We start from the raw sequence: 24861 nt of genomic DNA, 5'->3' as shown, positions 1-24861 counted from the left end.
AGATTTAGATCCATTCATGAATGTTGATGCCACAGTGGGTAGCCAACAAGCTCTAGGTTGATCTGAAGGCAAACCTCTCACTCCAAAGAGCAGAGCCACCAAGGATGCAGTATCATCATCCTTAATGAGGAGAGCTCTGTAAATTAGTCATGCCAAAAAAGAAGAGTTTTTTTTTTTTTAATGAAATCCCTCTCCAGATTTCAGTTAATCAGTAACAATCTTTTGAAAGTTGTTATTTAATTAGCATATGTTATTAAAAGCCCATATTTATTGCTTACTACATGCTAGACACAGTACTAAGTGCTTTCCAGGCCTCATCTTGTTTAAACCTGAGCAGTATTGTTATCACAGTTTATAGATGACAACTTGTACAAGTTCTCAGAACTATTGAGGATAACCAGAATTCAGACTCAGGTTTTTCTGATTCTAAAGCCTGTGGTCTTAACCAGTATGTTGTATAGGGAAGCAGCATCATATTGTAGTACACAAGCACCTCATGGAAAAGGACTGCCCCTCTGCTGCCTGCTTTCCACCAGCTGAGGGGCAGAAAATACAGGCCTTTGGTGCTAGAGCACTGTCTTCTAGCCTCCATGACGCAGTACTTTAGGAGCACTGCTGCCTTCCCCCCAGTGCTGTGCCTGCCTGCGTCTCTGCTCCTCCTCTGTGGAATGCATGTTTTCTCAAGAGCTTGTGGGAAGAAGTACTGCTCAGAGCCATGCATTTGTGAATCTCTTTTTGAGACTTTGTTTTGATTAGTATGTTAGGCTGCTTGTACTAGGACATCCAAATTAACAATGGCTGAAACAAGAACAATTGCTTTCTCTCATGTACAACTCCTATTCTGTGAGGTCTTCAGGGCCGAGATACTGTCTGTCTTTTTATTCTGCTGTGCTTGGGGTATCGCCCTTGTCTGCATGGTCTGAGACGGCTCACCACCACAACTACCTTCTGGCCCATAGGAAAAAAGAAACATGTTAGGATGTGACCTGGACGTGGTACATTTCAGCTCTTGCATTGGTCAGAACTTAGCTGCAACGTGGCTAAGAATTTGGCCTTTAGTACCCAGGCAGGAGCTTAGAATGCTGTCATCTTGGGAAGGAGGCAAAATAGGTTTAGGGGTAGCCAGCAGGCTCTGCACATCAGGCAGAGTGTTTCTCACTTTTCTGGTTAAAACTCTTAGTTGTGCTTTGACTATTCTGTGGCCATATTATGGCAGGGTGCCCTCACCTATTGTTGAAAGAGAAAAGCTCTTAAGACATGTACTTCACAATCCTGTGTGTGTGTGTATGTGTGCACAGAGTCTGGAAGAATATTAATAGTGCTTTTAACTCTGGATGAATAGGGACAGTTTTTACTTTTCTATACTTTTCTGTATGTTGATTTAAGTGGGAAAAACCAGTTAGAGCTATTTCATTTTCAAAGTGAGGGGACCTTGTTTTGATCACATTATATAGAGTGGAATGTTGGGATCCTGACCTTTTTTTCTATATGGCAATTCTGAAAATGTTTGTGAGGAACCCCCTAGCAGAGCTTCTGGGAGATAATGTCCTTTCTAGGTATGTGTCCTCATTGCATTGTCAGTTGTCTACAGATAATCCCCCAAGCCTGAGAGGCTGCCGAGGCCCAGCTTTAGCAAGGAGCAGTGGACTATGGCCCATCAGGCCCAGGCGGAGAGAGCCATCTAGGATAGCAAGTTAACAAAGCCCTAATGTTCACTCTGAGAAAGTCCCTTGGTACCACTGACAACATTGATATTAGGCCTGGGTGGGCCTTTGTTGTTACTCACTGAGACCTTTATGTTCTTACACTTTCTTTGAATAGCAGATTGAATACTCCTTTTATCCCCTCGTACTTAATTTTGTAGTTCACTGAAATCGTAAGTAGTTGATAAGGGCTTAAAAACTTAATTTACTCTTCTTCCTTTCCCTTCCTGGAGAATTCAAAGTCATTAGGTGAGGCTGAGCAAGGTAGGAATCTGCAAGGGAGACAAGCGGTGGGGGTATGGGGTAGCGGTTGTGGACAGTAGCCGTGTCACAGGCTGTTACATAGCCTGGAGTTACCTTTCCATAAAGTACAAGGGGTAAAAGAGTAACTTGGTCATTTGAGAAGCTTGGCAGACCATAATCAAGTGACCAAAATCAACCTCATCTAAGTAGTGGCATGAGTTGAAATTAAGCGCCACCTGATAGAATACAGTGAGATGAATATAGCATCATCAGAATTTATTCCTCAGGAGAAGACACAACCCCAGATTAAGGGACACTCTACAAAATAACTGGCCTATAATTTTCAAAAGTACTAAGATCATCAAAGTCAAGGAAAGACTAAGGAACTGTTTCAGAATGAAGGAAACTGAGGAAACATAACTGAATGCAGCATGATTCACATTGATCCTTTTTCTATAAAGGACAATTTTGCAACAGTTGGCAAAATATAAATGGGTTCTGAGGATTAGATGATGAGACTGTATCAAAGTGAATTTTCTGATTTTGATGATTGAACTGTGGTCCTTTTTTGTAGGAAAAACACACAACTCTTCAGCAGCTTACTCTCAAATGGTTCAGAAAAAACATTCTGTGTACTATTCTTGCAATTTTTATGTTAAAGCAAAAAGTTTTAAAAAATTAAATATATCATACATACATGGCTAAAACATGTCAGCCAGTGAGTGTCCCAGGAGAAATTAAAGCCTTAATGACAACATTCTTCATATGTAGTAACTTACCCTCTTACACATCTAGGATGAGTTTTATCTACCCCTGAGGGAGAATTGTGAAAAACAATTGCTTAGATAATTTTGCAGAAGGTTTACTTGTCTCATGGAACTCCATTTGAAAAAAAGCCAGAAGGAATAATAATAAACATCCATGAACCAAAACCCAACTTAAGAAATTATTGTAACTACCTTTAAAGTGTCCCCTCCTCTCCAAAAGATAACCACTATCCTTAATTTTCTGTGTATCATTCCCATGCCTTTTTTGTTTTGTCATGTTTGTTCATGTCTTATGCCCTTTTATCTTTGGTAAGCTCCTTGTGCCAAGGGCCTCATCTTTCTCTTTTGTCACTTTAGTACTTGATGTTAGAGCAGCATATATACTGGGCACTTGATAGCACTTGGTAGAGCAAGTTCTGTGGTCACTACCTGAAGAAAGATAATCCATTTCGTAAGTTTATAAAGAGCTTTGGAACATACCTGTTTTCAGCCATTATTGAACCCCATGAAAGGTAAGTCATTTTCATTTACAGGAGATACCATTGACATGGTTTTAGTGTTGGTGCCTTAAATCTTAAATATTTTGCATATAAAAGACTATCACAGATGTTAATTTAGGTTTCTATATCACCAATATGTATTTTGAAAAGGGCGTGCATATTCGTCTTGCTTTTGTTATTCCTTCTCAGTTCCAATAATGAGAGTACATCTAGTATGTTCTGTCACTTGGCGTGTTGGACATTACCACAGAGTTTTGAGACATAACTTTTTATGGGCTTTTGATTAATAAATATCTTTTTAAAAAACATTAAATTATTGACAGAAATCAACCAGACTATTATGAAGTGGTTTCTCAGCCCATTGACTTGATGAAAATCCAACAGAAACTAAAAATGGAAGAGTATGATGATGTTAATCTGCTGACTGCTGACTTCCAGTTGCTTTTTAACAATGCAAAGGCCTATTATAAGGTAAGAAAGCATCAAATTTGGAAGATATCCAATTTGGTAATTGTGTGGCTTTTTAATATTTATCAGGCTGGTAGATAAGTAGTGGTTTTTCATTTGGTAGTTTGAGTTTGCATTTCTCTTGTTAGTAAAGAAAACTGAAGATTAATATGATTATGACCCATTCTTGTTTCTTCTGTGTCTGCTCAAATCTTTTGCCCGTTTCTTGGGTTGTTTGTCATTTTCATATTTACTTTCAGAAATTTTTTTGTTCTAGATACTAATCCTTTTTTTGGTTATGTGTGTTGCAAATATCTTCTCCCACTGTTTGGCTATTTTTTCACTCTTTGTGGTGTCTTTTTTTTTAAAAATATTTATATATTTATTTTGGCTGCACCAGGTCTTAGTTGCGGCATGTTTGGTTGCAGCATGCAGGATCTTTAGTTGTGGCATGCGGACTTCTTAGTTGCGGCATGCATGTGGGATCTAGTTCCCCGACCAAGGATCAAACCCGGGCCCCCTGCATTGGGAGCGTGGAGTCCCACCCACTGGACCACCAGGGAAGTCCCTGTGGTGTCTTTTGATGAACAGAAGGTTTTTTATTTTAATATAGTTAGATTTATTAGTCTTTAACTTTGTGGTTTATCCTTCTTTGTATCTTGTTTCAGAAAACTCTCCTGCCCAAAGATTATAAAGATATTCTCTTATTTTCTTCTGAAAGTTTAATAGTCTTGTCTTTCGAGTATAAGCCTTTAGTGCAGCTGGGATTGATTGTTGTGTCTTCTCTGAGGTAGCGATCTATTTTTTTTCCACAGGTATAAGCAGCACCTTGAAATGGCCATCCGCTTCACATTTGTCTGTGGTGGTAATGCTGGCGTTGATTCCATGTGCTCATGGGTCTCTTTGTGGCCCTTTATTCTGTTCCTTTTGTTCTGGCCAGTTTATCTAAAACTGAGCTATTCTATTTCTACCTTAATTTCTGTGGCTTTATAATTCTTTATCTGGCAAAGAAACTGTTTTGATTATTTTTATACATTTTAATATTAGTGTGTTAAGTCAACAAGGACCAAAAAGATTGTTTGAATTTGTATTGGAATTGCATGGGCTGTGTAGATTGTATTTTGGAGAATTGACATAATTGTGATGTTGATTATTCCAGTCTGTGAATTTGGTACGTCTTCATTTGTCTTTTTAGCATAGCTTTAAATGTTTTTTCATCAAGATTCTGCAAAAATGTTAGATTTATTCTTAATGCTGTGTGTATATATTTTTTCTTTAATTAAGATATAATTCACACACTCTTTTAAAGTGTAGAGTTTGGGGCTTCCCTGGTGGCGCAGTGGTTAAGAATCTGCCTACCAATGCAGGGGACACGGGTTCGAGCCCTGGCCTGGGAAGATCCCACATGCCACAGAGCAACTAAGCCCATGTGCCACAACTACTGAGCCTGTGCTCTAGAGCCCGCGAGCCACACTACTGAGCCTACGTGCCACAACTACTAAAGCCCGTGCACCTAGAGCCCATGCTTCACAAGAGAAGCCACCGCAATGAGAAGCCTACACACCACAGCGAAGAGTAGCCCCTGCTCGCTGCAACTAGAGAAAGCCTGCGTGCAGCAATGAAGACCCAATGCAGCCAAATAAATAAATTGGTATCTTAAATGCCCTTCTAAATAATGCAAAACCTTAGAATAATGTAACTCTGATCTTTTTATTTATGCTATTGATGTTTTGTATTTTATTTCTATTGTGATAAATTTTTAATCCCATAAAATAATGTTACTGTTTTATATAGTCACTTTTTTTACTTACAAATATATTACTGTCTTTATTCTTCATTCTTATATTGCTATTGAGAAATATCTGTCAGTATAACTGTATTTCCTTTGAAGGTTACCTGTCTTTTCTTTCTAGCTATCTTTAGTATTTTCTTTATGTCTTTTATATTCTGCAGTTGCACTGTGATATGTCTAGATACGAATATCTTATTATTATAGAATTTGGGAGTTGTAGATCTTTCTAAATCTTTGGGTTGGTATTTTTCATCAGTTCTGGAAAGTTTTCAGCCATTGTGTCTTTGTATATTGCCCTTTCCCCATTCTCTCTTCTTGTAGAACTGTGACTGGATGTTATATTAGAACTCTCTTAGGTTTCCATTTCTCTTAACTTTTTGTAGTCCCCTTTTTTGTGTCACTATTGCTTTTTAGGTCATATTTTTAGTTCTTATGTTTTTCTTTTTTTTTAATGTATATATATTTTTAATTAATTTATTTATATTTGGCTGCATTGGATCTTCATTGCAGTACACGGGCTTCTCATTGCAGTGGCTTCTCTTGTTGCAGAGCACGGGCTGTAGGCACACGGGCTTCAGTAGTTGTGGTGCACGGGCTTCAGTAGTTGTGGCTCACGGGGTCTAGAGCACAGGCTCAGTAGTTGTGGCGCACGGGCTTAGTTGCTCAGCAGCATGTGGGATCTTCCTGGACCAGGGCTCAAACCTGTGTCCCCTCCATTGGCAGGCGGATTCTTAACCACTGTGCCACGAGGGAAGCCCCCAGTTCTTATATTTTTCTTTGAAATCTGCTCTTAAACCAATCTATTGAGTTCTTACATTTTAATGTTTATATTTTTCTTATTTTCGAAGTAGTTTCTATTTTGGGGATTGCTTATGTCTTCAGTCCTATTCTTTAAACGTTTTCAACATATTTTTTATTCTGTAGCAGATAATTCAATATCTGAATTATTTGCATGTGTTTTTGCTGTCATTTCTGCTAGCTTTCTCTTGTGACTCTTTTCTTATTTTTTCCCTTTGATATTTGGCTGCACTGGGTCTTTGTTGCTGTGCATGGGCTTTCTCTGGTTGTGGCAAGCGGGGGCTACTCTTCGTTGCGGTGCGTGGGCTTCTCATTGCGGTGGCTTCTCATTGTGGAGCATGGGCTCTAGGCGCGCAGGCTTCAGTAGCTGCAGCACGTGGGCTCTGTAGTCGTGGTGCGTAGGCTCTAGAGTGCAGGCTCAGTAGTTGTGGTGGGTGGGCTTGTTGCTCCTCGGCATGTGGGATCTTCCCAGACCAGGGATCGAACCCATGTCCCCTGCATTAGCAGACAGATTCTCTACCACTGCACCACCAGGGAAGTCCTCTTGTGATTCTTATTCTTGTGTGTTTCATGAATTTTGACTATGAACTTATATTTCTTGGAACTTTATCTATAGGGAGACTTAGGCTTAGATTGAAGTTGGGTTCATCTAGAGAAGATTTGTTGCTTATCCCAGGCACCTGGCCTCTCTTCGTTAGGGCTAGCTTATGGTGAAGAGTTCTCAGAGGAGATTCCTCTCATGCCTCTCTTCTCTCCAAAGTGCCATGGGTTTAGCTGGGTGGAGGTTGAGGTCGGTAGTCTTCCTTTTCCCTGGCAGCAGAGAAACTGAATTGTTTTGAATTCCCAGTTACACTGCATCCATGGCCTTTGGATTCCCAGCTTTGGGCAGACCCTGGCCTTTATCTCTTGTCCTTGCAGCCTCAAGGAGGCTTGAAAACTAAAGGTTAGGTTATCTTGTCTTATAGGTGCCTTCAGGTGAAGGCAGTGTTCTTGTTCATCCGGGTTCCTGCTTTTACTCTATTCTTGCTTTTATGAACATTGCTTACTCCTTATTGGCAGCACACGGATACATTTTTAAAGCTTTACTCTTTGTTTAACATTGCATCCAGCATTATTCTTTTTCTTTTTTAAAAATATTTATTTATTTATTTGGCTGTACCGGGTCTTAGTTGTGGCGTGGGGGTCTTTGTTGTAGCACAAGGGATCTTTAACTGTGGCATGTGGGATCTAGTTCTCTGACCAGGGATCAAACCCGGGCCCCCTGCATTAGGAGCACAGAGTCTTAGCCACTGGACCACCAGGGAAGTCCCCCAGCATTGTTCTTACTGGAAAGTTTCAGTTAGTTTATCCCCACCATACTTCAGGAAAAGAAAATATTCAAATAAGGTGTTAAATAGTTTAAAAATAGAAGTGATAATCAGGACAATCATTAGCTTCTGTCCTTTAGTCTTGTATCCCTTAAGCTGGGTCTTACCCTTTAAATTGCCTTTCTTAGTGTATTAGTAATAATTAGCCTTTATTTAGCAAATCATTTATTTTTTTCTTCAAGTCTTTCTGTAATGAGATAGGGCATAAATAAATAAAATAATTTCATTCCAGAATGCCTTTAAAACATACACTTAGTTCTTCAGAAGAGGAATTGAGGCCCATGTATCTTTTACTCGTAAGAATTTTTAAATTTGTAATAGAGTTTTCAAAGTTATGTCTTAGAATACCAATCTGCTGGAACAGGATGCTTTAAAAGTAGTAACTGATTTACAATAAAATACTAAAGTGATATTTTTTTCTCTTCTCCTTGCTAATGTACAGCCAGATTCTCCTGAATATAAAGCTGCTTGCAAACTCTGGGATTTGTACCTTCGAACAAGAAATGAGTTTGTTCAGAAAGGAGAAGCAGATGATGAAGATGATGATGAAGATGGGCAAGACAATCAAGGCACAGTGACTGAAGGAGTAAGTGTGCCACTGGAATAGGTGATAGATAGGCTACTGGGAGGTGGATGAGGCCCCTGCCTGTGATTTCTCTTGGCCACTGTGGGCAGGTGGGCTTTCTGTGCAGTTGTGTTGGTAAGTGGGAGGGTAAAGGAACACGCAGCCAGCGAGCCCCATTCCAGTTACAAGGGATTCTAGGACATCCTGCACTACATGTAACATGCATGGTTGCTTTCATGAATTGCTCTTACATTAATGCATATTTCCTGCTCAGTTTTAAAGAGAATCTTCATATTATCAAGGACTGGTCCAGTATTGCTATATTGAGATATTTTGTAAGGGTAGGCAGTGTTGTGATTGAAAGTTGGAAAGTTGATGAAGTCACTTTAGTTAGGAATATTTTTGTGGGTTAGGCTGGTTCCTAGAACATGCCAGGTGTGTTCCTGCCTCTGGAATTTTGCAGTTGCTCTTACTTCTGCTTCCTTTGACTCTGCCTGTGACTATGTCTTCTGCATTATTCTAACATCACTTAAAATAATGTAAACTGGGAGAAGGGGCTTCCCTGGTGGCGCAGTGGTTGAGAGTCCACCTGCCGATGCAGGGGACGTGGGTTCGTGCCCTGGTCCGGGAGGATCCCACGTGCCGCGGAGCGGCTGGGCCCGTGAGCCATGGCCGCTGAGCCTGCGTGTCCGGAGCCTGTGCTCCGCAACGGGAGAGGCCACAACAGTGAGAGGCCCCCGTACCACAAAAAAAAAAAAAAAAAAACTGAGAGAAGACTTTCCTAACCACTCTGTCAAATTGTTTGCTCTGTGCTCCTCCTTTCCCATCATCACATCACTCTGTTCTGTGATCTATAGTTTTTATCACTATATGTGAAATAACGTATTTAGAATTAGTTTATGTGTTTACTTTCTGTCTTCCTCAAGTAAAATGATAGCTCCACAAAAGATATCACCTTGTTTACCTATTCTGGCATCTAGACTCTGCCCGACATGTAGGTACTGAAAAATACTTGCTGAATGAACACACATGTTTAAAAAGAGGAAAAAGAACAGTAAAAGGAATTGCATCTCTCTTCTGCAACTAAATAGTAAGACACCCAAAGAATAAGTTATGTGAATGCATTCATACTCCCTGCTCCCTTTGTCATCTGCAACATTTTTCCAAAGTAGCTGGTTGGGTTGGGAGAAGAGGAATCTTGGCTGCAGGACATAACTCACCTCTTTGAAGCTTACTCTGTAGTGTCATGTTTTAACTAGTAAGTAAATGACTTAAACACGAATATTTTTGTCTGCTTTCATCAGTGTTATCTTGGTTCTTCTCTAAGCTTAGGTGGTTGGTGAGTCTCAGCTAATCACATATCTTATATGTTAAATATTTATTGCGTGTCTGTTTGCCAGGTGTTGTGCTGGTAGGCTCAAGAGATGTCAGTACCCTCTCTCTGGGCTTAATGTTGGACTTTAAAATTGAGACTTTACTAAATAAGACTTCTGTTGGATTAGGACAAAAATACTAGTGCTTTTATGATTTAAACCAGAATTAACCATTAATCTTTACTTTATATGCCCAAAACATGGTTTGGACTTAAAATACTATTTAATATAAACCTTGACTGAGACATCCCATTTCTGACTGTAGAACAGGGGTCCATGGCCTGTTAGGAACCAGGCTGCACAACAGGAGGTGAGCGGCAGGCGAGCGAGCGACGCTTCCATCTGCCGCTCCCCATTGCTCTCGTTACCACCTGAACCATCCTCTGCATTGCTCGCATTACCACCTGACCACCCACCCTCCCCATCCGTGGAAAAATTTTCTTCCACGAAACCAGTCCCTGGGGCCAAAAAGCTTGGGGACTGCTGCTCTAGAAACTGGCTTCAGACTTAGACCCTCCCTGTCCACCTACTCTTTGGGACATATCTTTTCCCATATTGAAACAGTGACTAAGGTAGGAGTAAGCCAGCCAGTGTGGAGAGCAGAAGTGATTGCATCAATTGGCTTAATCTCCATTCAATTTTGATATAACTTGAATTCGGTTGTTAGATCTGGCAGAGCACCCCATAGTTAAAAGTATGTAGTTCCAGAAGTATTTAGTTGTTCCACCAGAATACCAAGATTTCAGTAGACGTGAACAGCAGATACAGAAATGGGCAGGTATCATGGGGCACGTTTTCTCCATCTCAGTTACTCAGACCCTTGAAAGGTATGCATTTCCATCATTTCACACATATGGCACTTTAACTTCACTGTTGCAGTGTTTGCTGTGAATAGAGTTCAGTAAAAGGACCTGATTCAAAGGATTTAGTTACTGAAATAATATGAGTGGCCTCATTAGTTTCAAATATGCTGTCCTGGGAGTGTAACCCCTCATGACCAGCATCAGAGAATTTCTGTGGTATTCTTGAAAATTGTACTTAAAATAAGTATTGTTTAGAAGTTGCTCTTTTGAATTAGCTGTAAAATTTTAGAAGCTGTTTAATATCAGCATTTATTTTTGGATTTCTCTCACCAAGGTACATATTTCTTCCCTCTCTCATTCCTTACAACCGCCTCTCCCCAGTCTTCTCCAAGTTACTTGAAGGAGATCCTGGAGCAGCTTCTTGAAGCCATAGTTGTAGCCACAAATCCATCAGGACGTCTCATTAGCGAACTTTTTCAGAAACTGCCTTCTAAAGTGGTAAGTGATGCAGTTGAAGACAGGTGGATTAAAGTGTTTTTTGTTTTTGTTTTTTAAGTACTTCAGAAATTCTGTTAGTTCTTAGTAAATAAGGTAAGGCTAATGCAAGGCATTGGAGATAGCCAACAGATCCTCCTCATGGCCTCAGCAGTAAGCACATAGGATATGTTCTGTCATTTTACTTCAGCAAAAGGTTGTGGATTTTTTTTTAAATTGTGTTTTTGTTTTTTTGATTGGTAATTCATTTTGTTTTTTGTTTCTGTGATCGTAAAATATACAATAACATAAGATTTACCTTTTAACCATTTTAAGTGTACAGTTCAGTGACATTAAGTACATTCATATTGTTGTGCAATTATCACTACCATCCATCTCCAGAACTTTTTCATTTTCCTACCCATTAAACAATAACTCTCCACTTTTCCCTCCTGCCAGTCCCTGGAAACCACAGTTCTGCTTCTATGAATTTGACTACTCTAAGTACCTCATTTAAGAGGAATCATACAGTATTTGTTCTTTTGTGTCTGGCTTATTTCACTTAGTGTAGTTTATCCACGTTGTAGTATGTATCAGGATTTCCTTCCTCTTTAAGACTAATCCATTGTATGTATATACCACATATTACTACTTTTTGTTTATCCATTCATTTGTTGGTGGACATTTGGGTTGTTTCTAAGATTAGTAATTCTTAAATGATCAAATAGGGGAGGGGGGAGAAAAAGATAAAATAAGCAGCTAAACTAAACCTTTTATTTATAAAAGAGAAGCCACATTCTCTACTCAGGAGACAGAATGAGAGGAAGATAAATGAGTTCTTCCTCTCTTAGTTCTCTTTGATCGTCTGGTGATAAAGAAGAGAGAGAGACCTAATAAGTACTCTTCTACCCCAAAGAGGAAGAGGGTTTCTAGACCAATGAAACCCTTTAAAAGTGTTAGAACCCCTTGTGGCTTCACATCCAAGAAGCAATTAGCATAGCTAAAGTTCCACTTTAGCCTTTGGAACTACAAAAATTTCTGTGGCCTCTGCGTTCTTATATTTCTAGATAAAGATATACTTTTAGAAGTACTCTACTGTAATGCTTAACTCCATTGTGACCATTCTCTTTTTTTTATCTAACTCTTAAGGACAAGGACTGACATATTTTCGTTTGTGTCCCTGCCACGTAATTGGAACCCAGCATGTCAGAGGTTTGCTAGAAGTGCTTGTTGACTGCTGGGTAGCATGCAACTTTACCCATCAGTCATCAACAAGACTAGTTATTTACAATGTGACTAGTTGTAGGACAATTACAACATTAGAAATAAAGCATATCTGACCACTGCTGTCCTAAGCATGGATCTGATTAGAAAAATATAATGATTATATTGGTTATACATTTAAAATTTCAAGGAAAGAAAAAACCAGTAAGACAGTTCTTCAAAAATGAAACATAGAATTATCATATGATACAGCAGTTCTACTTTGGATATATACCAAAAGAGTGTAAGCAAGGTCTCAAAGAGGTATTTGTACAACCATGTTCATAGCAGTATTATTCACAATAGCTGAAACATGGAAGCAACCCAGGTGTTCCTCTACATGTGAATGAATAAATAAAATGTATATACAGACAATGGAGTATTATTCAGCCTTTAAGAAGAATGAAATTCTGACCCATGCTGCAGTAAGAATGAACCCTGAACACATTATGCTAAGTGAAATAAGCCTGTCACAAAAGAACAAATATTGTATGATTCCTGTTTCAAGGAGGTACTTAGAGTAGCCAAATTCATAGAGAGAAAAAGTAAAATTGTGGTTTCCAGGGGATGACAGGAGGGGAAGGTGGATAGCTGTTGTTTAATGGGTATGGAGTTTCAGTTTGGGAAGGTGAAAAGTTCTGGAGATGGATGATGGTGATGGTTGTACAATAATGTGAATGTATTTAAAGCCACTGAACTGTATACTTAAAAAGTTTAAATGGTAAATTTTATGTATTTTTTACCACAATAAAGAAATAAGAAAAGAGTACAGTCTTTACTCAGGATTTATTCTTACTCTGCATGATACAGTCAGTAGTGATCAAGCCATCAAGGGTGAGTTGGGTGACTAAAACATTACTACCCAGTTCCCCCATTCTGGGAGGGTTTTCAGGGACACCATGCAGCAGGAATTGATATGGGAAAGCAGATTCCCATTGGTCCCTTGGGGTGTGACAGTTTGAAAGACAACAAGGACTGAGACCTGGAAGGTCTTTCCTTTCCTTTCCTTTCCTTTATAAATCTTTCCTGAGTGAGACTGGCTAAGTGGGAGAGGTAGATTGGGAATACCTGGGCCAACAACTTGGTTTATGCTGTACCCTAGCCTGGGCGTCTCTGCCATAATTTGTCTTCTGAATTGTTTCTCAGAAGTAGAATTGTTGAAGAGAAGGGGCAGGCAAGGGGTTTGATCTAAGGAAGAAAAGGAGTAGGGTTAAGAAAATAGAGAGGGGTAAGCTGAGGGATCAGATGAAATGAGATCATCCCTTTAGCCCAGTAATTGAGTGAACGCTGTGGTCTCTCGTTGTTGTTGTTTTTGTTTTTTTGGGCTCCAAGGATTTGAACAGGTAGGAAGAGCCTGGAGAGCACAGTCTGACTTTCCTCGATACTTGTCCCCCACTGAAGAGACCAACTTTTGATTTTTGGTTGACTTCAATTATTTTCTCCAAGGAATAAAACCTGTAGGAAAGACTCAGGGCAGTGAATGAACTCCAGGCTTTGTGAAACCCTTCGAGTATATTCTTCTAACATGTTTAACTCTTTTTCTTTTGTTGAGCTAATATTTGATAAGAAATCAGAAATTGTTTATAATTTTGCTTTGATTCTTTAATGTATTTTCATTGAAAATGTGTTTTATTTTGACTGAGATAAGGAGAAGCATTAAGGTAGACCTGAAGCTAACAAATCTTGCAACCTGACTTCTTGTAGATCCTTAGTATTTTATATGAAATAGGATATAATTGTGCTATTTAGATTGCTAAATTAAAAGAGTTTATAATAAGCCCTTCAAAAACGTTCATTTGCTTCATTTCCTGGCATAGATATCTTGGGATCTTAAATTTAAAATTGTGTGATCTGTGAATTTAGAAAAGTTAAAAACATTAAGTTGTGGTGTATTAGTTATATAATGATAATTACCCAATACTACCTGTAAAGTCCTACAACATGCTGTTGGGTATCTCATGAAGCTTGTAAAAATCAAATGCTTTCTGCTTCAAATATAACAAACAATATGCTGTATAACTGTGTCTTTAGCCTTAATCTCACAAAGCTGCTCAATTGATTAACAGATAGTCAGTATACTTCCTTGTTTTCTCATTAGCTGGATACTTTTACTTATTAAGCATGCTTGGGTTTTGTCTTCCAGCAATATCCAGACTATTATGCAATAATTAAGGAGCCTATAGACCTCAAGACCATTGCCCAGAGGATACAGGTATGAAGGTGACCATATGTAAAAATAACATCATTTAGGGCAGATTGGCCTGTGGTCATTTTTTAGGGCCTTTTAGAAAAACAGAGAAGCAGGTATCTCTGTAAGGAGTTACTAGCAATATAATGTAAATAAATTAGAGATGTTACTGAGTATAGCGTTGGAGGAGTAAACACCGCGTCCCTTTTGCATTTTTTTCTGTAGGAAGGAAAGGAAAATTTTCATTGGCATAGTAAATCTTGACCTTAGGACAAAAATTAAAGTGCATTGGTCATCGCCATTTCTGATTGTGAAAGGTACATTGGGAACAAAAGCTTTGTTGTTTATTTTTATTTGCTTTCAAATAGTTTTAGTATATCTCAGAGTAAAAGTTACCTACAACAGACATTAAGAGTGTAAGGTTAGTGAAAATAGAGACTTTGTTCTCTTTGAGTGCCCCCCTCCCTGTGTCTCCAGCAGTGATAGCAGCAAGTAACACTCACCTAGATAGAATTCCTATGTGTTAGCTAATTAATTCTTATAACACCTCTATGAGGTAGATACTGTTATTATTCCCATTTTAAAGATAAGAAAACTGAAGCACAGAGATGGTAAGTCACTTGCCTGAGTCATCAACTAATGAGAAAAGTTAGGATTTGAATCCAGACAGTCTGGCTCCAAAGTCTATACTCTTTAATGAATTAGTATTCATGAAGCATTTAGAACAGTGGTTGGCACAGTAAACACTATATGTTTGCTAAATAAAACAACTTTTACCTTTTTTGATTTCTTAAAAAGTATAAGTTGTTTTTATGAGAATAGTGTAGCTCTGGTTTTGTTACCTATCTCAAAAACTGTTTTGTAAGTGGACCATAGTAATAGTTTATAAAAGAGAAGATGACTTTATATATTGTTCACATGTGTACTTTCCAATGAAGTCTTAGAATATGGTGACAGTTTAAAATTACGTAGAGTTTTTTTTTTTTAAAGTTCATGTTGCTTAAGAGGAACTGCTATATTTTGTTGTTTACTATAGAATGGAAGCTACAAGAGTGTTCATGCAATGGCCAAAGATATAGATCTCCTAGCAAAAAATGCCAAAACTTATAATGAGCCTGGTTCTCAAGTATTCAAGGTCAGTTTTGTTGTTGTTGCTTTCATTGATAAGAGTAGAGACCAATATTTTTGTTCTTGTTTTTTTTTGTGGTACGCGGGCCTCTCACTGTTGTGGCCTCTCCCGTTGCGGAGCACAGGCTCTGGACACGCAGGCTCAGTGGCCATGGCTCACGGGCCCAGCCGCTCCGCGGCATGTGGGATCTTCCCGGACTGGGGCACAAACCCGTTTCCCCTGCATTGGCAGGTGGACTCTCAACCACTGTGCCACCAGGGAAGCCTGAGACCAATATTTTTATATAACAACTTTATTGAGACAAAATTCACATACTATACATTTTACCCAAAGTGTATAATTTAATGGCTTTTAGTATATTCACCAAGTTGTGTAGCCATCACTACAATGAATTAGCAGTCACTCTCCATTTCCTCCCAACCTCCCTAACCTTAGGCAACCACCAGTCTACTTTCTGTCTCTGTGAATTTGCCTATTCTCAACATTTCATATAAATGGAATTATTCAATTTGTGGTCCTTTGTGACTGGTTTCTTTCACTTAGCATCATGTTTTCAAGGTATTCATTTTGTAGCATGTATTTCTTTTTATTCCCAAATAGTATTCAATTAAATGTATATATCATGTTTCATTTACCCGTTCATCAGTTGCTAGGCATTGGGTTGCTTCCACTTTGGGGCTATTATAAATAATGCTGCTATGAGCATTCATGTATAAGTTTGTTTTTTTTTTTAATAAATTTATTTATTTATTTATTTTTGGCTGTGTTGGGTCTTTGTTGCTGCGCATGGGCTTTCTCTAATTGTGGTGAGCAGGGGCTACTCTTCATTGTGGTGCGCGGGCTTCTCATTGTGGTGGCTTCTCTTGTTGCAGAGCACGGGCTCTACGCACGCGGGCTTCAGTAGTTGTGGCTTGCAGGCTCCAGTAGTTGTGGCTCGCGGGCTCTAGAGCACAGGCTCAGTGGTTGTGGCGCATGGGCTTAGTTGCTCCGCGGCATGTGGGATCTTCCTGGACCAGGGCTTGAACCCGTGTCCCCTGCATTAGCAGGTGGATTCTCCACCAGTGTGCCACCAGGGAAGCCCAGTGTATAAGTTTTTATGCAGACATATATTTTTATTTTTCTTGAATACATACCTAGGAATGGAATTGCTGGGCCACATGGTAACTATATTTTTAATTTTTTTGAGGAACCACCAAATTGTTGTGTTTTTGGTTTTTTTGTTTGTTTTGTTTTGTTTTGGCTGCATTGGGTCTTCGTTGCTGCACTCAGGCTTTCTCCAGTTGTGGCAAGTGGGGGCTACTCTTCATTGCAGTGTGTGGGCTTCTCTTGTTGTGGAGCATGGGCTCTAGGCACGTGGGCTTCAGTAGTTGAGGCATGCAGGCTCAGTAGTTGCGGCACGTGGGCTCTAGGGTGCGTGGGCTCAGTAATTGTGGCTCACGGGGTCTAGAGCACAGGCTCAGTAGTTGTGGCGCACGGGCCTAGTTGCTCCGCGGCATGTGGGATCTTCCCAGACCAGGGCTCAAACCCGTGTCCCCTGCATTGGCAGGCGGATCCTTAACCACTGCGCCACCAGGGAAGTCGCCACCAAATTGTTTTTCAAGCCACTGCACCAACATTCCCACTAGCAATGTGCAAGTGTAATTTCTCTACATCCTCACCAATGCTTGTTTCTATTTTTGGTTTTATTATAGCCATTCTAGTGGGTATGAAGTACTATCTCATTATGGGTTTTTTTGTTGTTGTTGTTGTTTTGTGGTATGCAGGCCTCTCACTGTTGTGGCCTCTCCCATTGCGGAGCACAGGCTCCGGATGCGCAGGCTCAGCGGCCATGGCTCACGGGCCCAGCCACTCCGCAGCGTGTAGGATCCTCCCGGACCGGGGCACGAACCCGTGTCCCCTGCATCAGCAGGCGGACTCTCAACCACTGCGCCACCAGGGAAGCCCCCTCATTATGGTTTTGATTAGCATTTTTTTTTTTTGGCTGTGCCATGCAGCTTGCATGACCTCAGTTCCCCCACCAGGGAATGAACTCAGGCCATGGCAGTAAAAGCCCGGAATCCTAACCACTAGGCCACCAGGGAACTCCCTGATTAGCATTTTCTAATGATTAGTGATGTTGAGTATCTTTTCATGTGCATATTGGCCATTCATATGTCTTCTTTAAAAAAAAAAAGTCTGTTCAGATCTTCAGCCCATTTTTTAATTGGGTTATCTGTCTTTTAATAAAAACTTGAGTTGTTAGAGTCCTTTGCATAGTCTGGACATTAGACCAGACATATGATTTACAAGTATTTTCTCCCATTCTATGGATTGTCTTTTCATTTTCGCGATAGTATCCTTTGCTGCACAAAAGTTTTTAATTTTGGGAATTCCCTGGCAGTCCAGTGGTTAGGACACTGTGCTTCCACTGCAGGGGGCACGGGTTTCATCCCTGGTCGGGAAACTTAAGATCCCTCATGCTGAGTGGTGCTGCAAAAAAAAAAAAAATCTTTAATTTTAATAAAGTATTTAATTTTGGTTCAGTCCAGTTTGTCTGTTATTTTCTTAGGTTGCTTGTGCTTTTAGTGTCTTATCTAAGAAACCATTACCTAATCCAAGGCTGCAAAGATTTACACCTACGTTTTCTTCTAAGAATTTTATAGTTTAGCTCTTACATTTAGATCTTTGAGCCATTTTGAATTAATTTTTATATACATGAGGTAGGCGTGAGTTAGGAGTCCACATTCCTTTGCCATGGAGTATTCATTTGTCCCAGTGCCTTATGTTGAAAAGACTATTCTTTCCCCATTGAATTGTCTTGGCAACCCTGTTGAAAATCAGTTGACTCTAGATGTGTGGGTTTATTTCTGGATTCTTGGTTCTAATCCATTCATCTGTATGTCTTTCTCTGTGCCAGACAAGGTTTATTTTTGATCCACTTTGTAGTTAAATATTGATGTAGTCCCTGCATTTAAACCCCACTGATATAAAAATCAATCTATGTAGTATAGTACACAAAGTAAAATGACTATTTCATTGCTTTGCAGTTCTCTCCTGGAAGTTTTGTAGTCCTTCTACATAATGAACTGTAATGACAGTTGCTTGTAGAAATTTCTAGAATTAATAATATATCATTGGGAACTTAGCAAAGGATGGTCAGAAAATCTTTTGGGAGTAAAATCATTTAGATTTACAGAATGCTGATTCAGTTTCTTTTGGTAGTTAATTTTAACTTTTATCTTGTATCTTTTTAAGAAACTTTGAGTGGAAATCAGGAATGAAATCCTCGTATTCTTAATCCTTGATAGGACATTTTAATAGTGTAGTACTAATTGTTTGTTGATGCAGTTAAGAATTTTACTTCTTGGTCTGATTAATTTTCCTAAACTAAATTTTGGAGTGAAGGGAAACTTGGATTTGATATATGCTGTTAATGTAAGCAAGTATATTCATCCTAAATTTACATGCCTAATCTTTAATCTTAGAAGTGGACCTTTGTTTCAGTTTTAAGGTTAGTGTACACAGGTAGAGTTCATTGTATTTTCACCCCTGCTTTTCCCTGTTCAGCATTAGGTCTTTGTCTCTTACCTGAATAATTGTGAAAGAGCTAGGTGGCTTTTCAACTTGTATTTAATTATGGAGATGTTTTGGAGGCTTGTGGAAAGGTTAGAGGATGCAGCTTTCTGGATATTGAATGGAAGTCTACTCCAGATGGAAGGAGTGCCGTAGAAAGTGTCCAGTACATGATTGCGGGCATTTTAAACTGCCCGTTTTCTCTATACTTTTTCTAAGCCAAGTAATTTTATCTTAACAGGATGCAAATTCTATTAAGAAAATATTTTACATGAAAAAGGCAGAAATTGAACATCATGAAATGACTAAGTCAAGCCTTCGGATGAGGTAGGTTAAAAAAATGTCTAAAATCCTTGTACCTTTATTATTTGCCAAATTTTCTCAGTATAGTGGAAAGTAAGATGCATGTTGCATTTCAAGATTACATTTACAGTTGATAATGTGATTCTGAAGAGAGTAGTGTTAACTCTTACCCAGTCCCTTCATTGCAGCTGAAGGGCTTTATTTAAAAAGAAACAATTTTTAAGACTTAACACTGCTATATACTTCTATTGCCTTATACAAATACATACATATTATATATCACATTGTGTGTAATGTATATTAAAGATATAACGTGTACTATATAAATATATGTACAGGCATACCTTGGAGATACTGCAGGTTCATTTCCAGACTATTGCAATTAAAATGAATATCACACTAAAGTGAGTCACACAATTTTTTGGTTTCCCAGTGCATATAAAAGTTATATGCAAAAAAAAAAAGTTATATGCACAGTATACTGTAGTTAAATGTGCAGTAGCATTAGGTCTAAAAAACCAGTGTATATGCCTTAATTTAAAAACACTTTATTGCTTAAAAATGCTAACCATCGTCTGAGCCTTCAGCAAGTTGTAGTCTTTGTGCTGGTGGAGGGTGTTGCCTCTGTTAATGCTGCTGGCTGGTCAGGGTGGTGGTTGCTGAAGGCTGGGGTGGCTGTGGCGGTTTCCTAAAACAAGACAGCAGTGTCGTTTGCCCCATCAGTTCTCTCTTCTTTTCACTAATGATTTCTCTGTAGCATGCGATGCTGTTTGATGGCATTTTACCCACAGAACTTCTTTCAGAATTGGAGTCAGTCCTCTCAAATCCTGACGCTGCTTTATCAGCTAAGTTTATGTAATATTCTAAATCCTTTGTTGTTGTTTCAACAATCTTCATAGCATCTTCACCAGGAGTAGATTCCGTCTAAAGAAACTACTTTCTCTACTCATCCATATGAAGCAATGTCCTCAACTGTTGAAGTTTTATCATGAGATTGTAGCAGTTCAGTCACATCTTCAGGCTCTATTTCTAATTCTAGTTCTCTTGCGGTTTCCACCCCATCTGTAGTTTAAAGTCTTAAACCCCTCAAAGTCACCCATGAGGGTTGGAACCCACTTTTTCTAAACTTCTGTTAATGTTCATGTTCTTTCCATGAATCACAGATGTACTTAATGGCATCTGGAATAAATGAATCCTTTCCAGAAAGTTTTCAATTGAATTTGCCCAGATCCATCAGAGGAATCACCGTCTGTGGCAGCTGTAGCCTTACGAAATGTATTTCTTAAATAATAAGACTTGAAAGTTGAAATTACTTCTTGGTCCCCGAGCTACAGAATGGATGTTGTGTCAGCAGACATGAAAACAACACAAATCTCGTGCATCTCCATTAGAGCTCTTGGGTGACCGGGTACATTTTCAGTGAGCAGTACTATTTTCCAGATCTTTCTTTCTGAGCAGTAGGTCTCAACAGCAGGCTTAAAATATTCAGTAAACCATGTTGTAAACAGATGTGCTGTCATCCAGGCTTTGTTGCTCCATTTGTTGAGCACAGGCAGAGTAGATTTAGCATAATTCTTAAGGGCCCTAGGATTTTTCAGAATAGTAAATGAGCACTGGCTTCAGCTTAAAGTCATCAGCTACATTAGCCCTAACAAGAGAGTCAGCCTGTCCTTTGAAACTTTGAAACCAGACATTGACTTCTCCTCTCTAGGTGTGAAAGCCTTGGATGGCATCTTCCATGATAAGTATGTTTCGTCTACACTGAAAATCTGTTGTTTAGTTATAGCTACTTTTATTAATAATCTTAGCTAAATCTTCTGGATAACTTGCTGCAGCTTCTATATTCAGTACTTGCTGCTTCACCTTGCACTTTTATAGAGATGACTTCTTTCCTTAAACCTCATGAACCAAACTCTGCTAGCTTCAGACTTTGATTCTGCAGCTTCCTCACCTCTCTGAAGAGAGTTAGGGCCTTGCTCTGGATTAGGCATTGGCTTAAGGGAATGTTGTAGGTGGTTTGACCTTCTATCTAACAGTTTCTTCGTATCAGCAATAAGGCTGTTTTACTGTGTTATCATTCCTGTGTTCACTGGAGTAGCACTTTTAATTTCCTTCAAGAACTTTTCCTTTGCTTTCGTAACTTGGCTAACTGGTGCAAGAGGCCTAGTTTCCAGCCTGTCTCAACTTTCAGCATGCCTTCCTCACTGAGCTTAATCATTTGTAGCTTTTGATTGAAACTGAGAAACATGCAACTCTTCCTTTCCCTTGAATGCTTAGAGGCCAGTGTAGGGTTATTAATTGGCCTAATTTCAGCATTGTTGTGTCCCAGGAAATAGGGAGGCCTGAGGAGAGGGAGAAAGACGAGGGAATAGCTGGTCGGTGGAGCAGTCAGAACACACACAACGTTTATTAAGTTTGCTGTCTCATATGGGTGTGGTTCATGGTACCCCCAAATAATTACAATAATAACAACAGAGATCACTGATCACAGATCACCACAACAAATATAATAATAATGGAAAGGTTTGAGATATTGCAAGAATTACCAAAATGTGACACAGAGATGCGAAGTGAGCAAATGCTGTTGTAAAAATGGTGCCGAAAGACTTGCTTGATTCAGAGTTGCCACAAACCTTTAATTTGTAAAAAATGCAGTATCTGCGAAGTTTAATAAAGCAAAGCGAGATAAAACAATGTATGCCTGTAATATTACATTTGTATATGATGTATAGTAGTATATATTTATATTTGCAGTAAGAATATTTAGCCAGGTATCAGGAGATCTGAAGTCTCACCCTAGCTTACCTTGTGCTAGGACTGTGACTTTGAGCAAGTCTTTTACTTCTGGGATTCCATTTCCTCCTACCTGAAATGGAAAGATTGATTGGCTACTTTTGAAGCTTTCTTCTGACCCAGACATTTGCTGTGTTACTAAATCCTATGGTCACTGTGGTGACCATAAGCTGTCTGGGATCAGCCCTGGTTTATGCTTTTCCACAGAGTCCCAGATTTTGGAGCAAAGCCTCCTGCACAGTAGAGACTCAGAAATATTTGTGTTGTTTTGTTTGTTTTTTCTGCCACGCCGTGTGGCATGTGGGATCTTAGTTCCCTGACCAGGGATGGAACCCGGGGTCCCTGCAGTGGAAGCGTGAAGTATTAACCACTGGACCACCAGGGAAGTCCCGGAGTGTTTCTTTTTAAGAAAAGAAAAAGAAAATGGTTGTTTCCTTTTTGTTATTCAGCATTCTGATTTCAGCTGTCAGTTTTCTGAGTTTTTTTTAACCTTGTCTCTGGATAGGACTCCATCAAATTTGGCTGCAGCCAGGCTGACAGGTCCTTCGCACAGTAAAGGCAGCCTTGGTGAAGAGAGAAATCCCACTAACAAGTACTACCGGTGAGAGAGAGTGTGTTTAGTCTGAGAGCTGACCCATGTTTATGAGGATAAGCATGCTAGCATTTTCTTGATGACTATCTTGAAGTAATATTTTTGGGTGTAGTTGGGTTATTATGAGAATTTGTTGTCAGATATCTTACTTAAAAGGTATAGTAGGCCTGACCTCACCTCTGAGAAAAGACTTAAGCAGAAGTTGTTTGTCAGGTAGAGTTTAATATTACCAGTAAATCGTGAGGTAAAATGCTGAAAGATTTTGTGTTCATAATAGAATTTGTTTTCATTGTAAAATCTGAGCATATTTAACCAGCAATTATGAATGAATCTTTATTTTTCATTAAAAAAGGAGTAGTGCTGCATTTAAGTAAAAAACAAATTGCAAGTAGCCTGCTTTAGGCTTTCTACCACCACTCCCTCTTTTCTAAGAGAAAAAAATTAGTCATCTTGGTTAAGATTGATTGTGGGGAATATAAAAAGTACAAAGTAAATTGAGGAGGCAGTTGAATAGAAGCTCTTTCTTTGATGTGAATGCCTTGTTAACAGTCCCTACTTCCTATAAAGTAGCCAAATTATTATAACATCTTTCCCTGCCTTCTAATTGCTTGTTTTTCTTTGTAGTAATAAACGAGCAGTCCAAGGGGGTCGTTTATCAGCAATTACCATGGCACTTCAGTATGGCTCAGAAAGTGAAGAGGATGCTGCTTTAGCTGGTAGGCATTAAGTTGTGACTAGTTAAGTGGCGTCTCAGTGGATCCTTCTGGTTAAGGAAAATTATAGTTATTTTGGTCTGGCCGGGAGTTTGTCTGTTTTTGGAGTACATACCTGTTTTGTTACATTTTAATTGAACTCTTGGTTGGCAAACTTATCGAGAGCTTATTACTGCTTTATTTCGTGTTAAAGCATGTATCAAAGTAAATAAATATTTGTGCAAAATCAATTAGTTTGATAGCCTTAGCAGATTCTGGTTTCAAACCTATGATGATAGTGAGTGCTAGTGACACCATCAGGAAATCCCAGGGAGACATTCACATCATCTTAGATTTCCAGGCTTATATTTTCAGTAGACTATAATTTTTTCTCACCTAGGGCTTATGATTTAAAGATAGCTGTAAATTATGATCAGAGCAGAATTCTCATTTAAACAAGTGAAACAAAGGGCATTGGGCACTAGGAATCCGTGTAGAAGTACACAGTTTGTAAAAAATAACAGCTGTAGAGGTATATTTGATTTCATTGTCTTTCTCCTAAGCGTGATATAATATTTTTTTATTTTACTGTAAATACTTTTTATATGTAGATACACAATTCATTTTATGAAATTACTGTTTTGATTTTATAATCAGGTGTGACACGAGAGATTTTTCTAGCTATGTCTTATTTTCTACTAAGTCTATGGAATTTCCTTTTTTAAAAATATTTATTTATTTTTGGCTGCGTTGGGTCTTTGTTGCTGCGTGTGGGCTTTCTCTAGTTGTGGCGAGTGGGGGCTACTCTTCATTGCGGTGCTCGGACTTCTCATTGCGGTGGCTTCTCTTGTGGAGCACGGGCTCTAGGCGTGTGGGGGCTCAGTAGTTGTGGCTCGTAGGCTGTAGAGTGTAGCCTCAGTAGTTGTGGCGCACAGGCTTAGTTGCTCCACGGCATGTGAGATCTTCCTGGACCAGGGCTCGAACTTGTGTCCCCTGCATTGGCAGGCGGATTCTTAACCACTGTGCCACCAGGGAAGTCCCCAGTCTATAGAATTTCATAATTACTCTAGACTGCTGGAGTACGAATTTAATTTTTTGACACTCATCTACAGAATTAAATTTTTTTTAACTTAAATTGGGCCTTATCAAAAATTGAAAGAAAATTTATCTCTTCATTATCTTTGTTTTGTGCTAACTGTAAAAGTGACACATATGTTATGTTTAGGTTTCCTTCTAACATTTGGTTACTTCATTAACCTTATAGTAGTATAACAAATAGAAGGAAGACTATACCACTTACAAAATTCTTAAAAAGCATTTATTGTTCTTTTTTTCCTAATAAATAGTACCTTTGTCACAAGAGGATTCTTAATTTAGTAACCTCAGGTATTAGAAAACAAAGTAGATGCCAACCAACTTTGTATGTAGTAGATTCTTCAGGCTGTTATTCAGAACCTGTTTATCCTTAATTTAGTTGAGGTTTTAATATATTTGGTTTTCTACTTCCTGCTCCTGGA

General features: G+C 39.0%; 1 protein-coding gene across 23 annotated transcripts in view; it reads left to right on the top strand.

Moving 5' to 3' along the window:
* The window catches only part of PBRM1 (polybromo 1), a 101733-nt gene that overhangs the window by 6777 nt on the left and 70095 nt on the right, over nt 1-24861 (top strand). For all 23 annotated transcript variants that reach the window (XM_067754692.1, XM_067754702.1, XM_067754691.1 and 20 more), the window contains 8 exons: nt 3537-3684; nt 8060-8203; nt 10740-10856; nt 14239-14307; nt 15320-15418; nt 19206-19291; nt 22566-22661; nt 23277-23368. In XM_067754692.1, the coding sequence (XP_067610793.1) occupies nt 3537-3684; nt 8060-8203; nt 10740-10856; nt 14239-14307; nt 15320-15418; nt 19206-19291; nt 22566-22661; nt 23277-23368 (851 nt within the window). The remainder of the gene's footprint in view (nt 1-3536; nt 3685-8059; nt 8204-10739; nt 10857-14238; nt 14308-15319; nt 15419-19205; nt 19292-22565; nt 22662-23276; nt 23369-24861) is intronic.

This window comes from Pseudorca crassidens, chromosome 10 (assembly GCF_039906515.1).
Source record: "Pseudorca crassidens isolate mPseCra1 chromosome 10, mPseCra1.hap1, whole genome shotgun sequence".
Classification (NCBI taxonomy): domain Eukaryota; kingdom Metazoa; phylum Chordata; class Mammalia; order Artiodactyla; family Delphinidae; genus Pseudorca; species Pseudorca crassidens.
The sequence above is the reverse complement of the archived record's forward strand: the minus strand, read 5'-3'. Positions and strand labels throughout refer to the sequence as shown.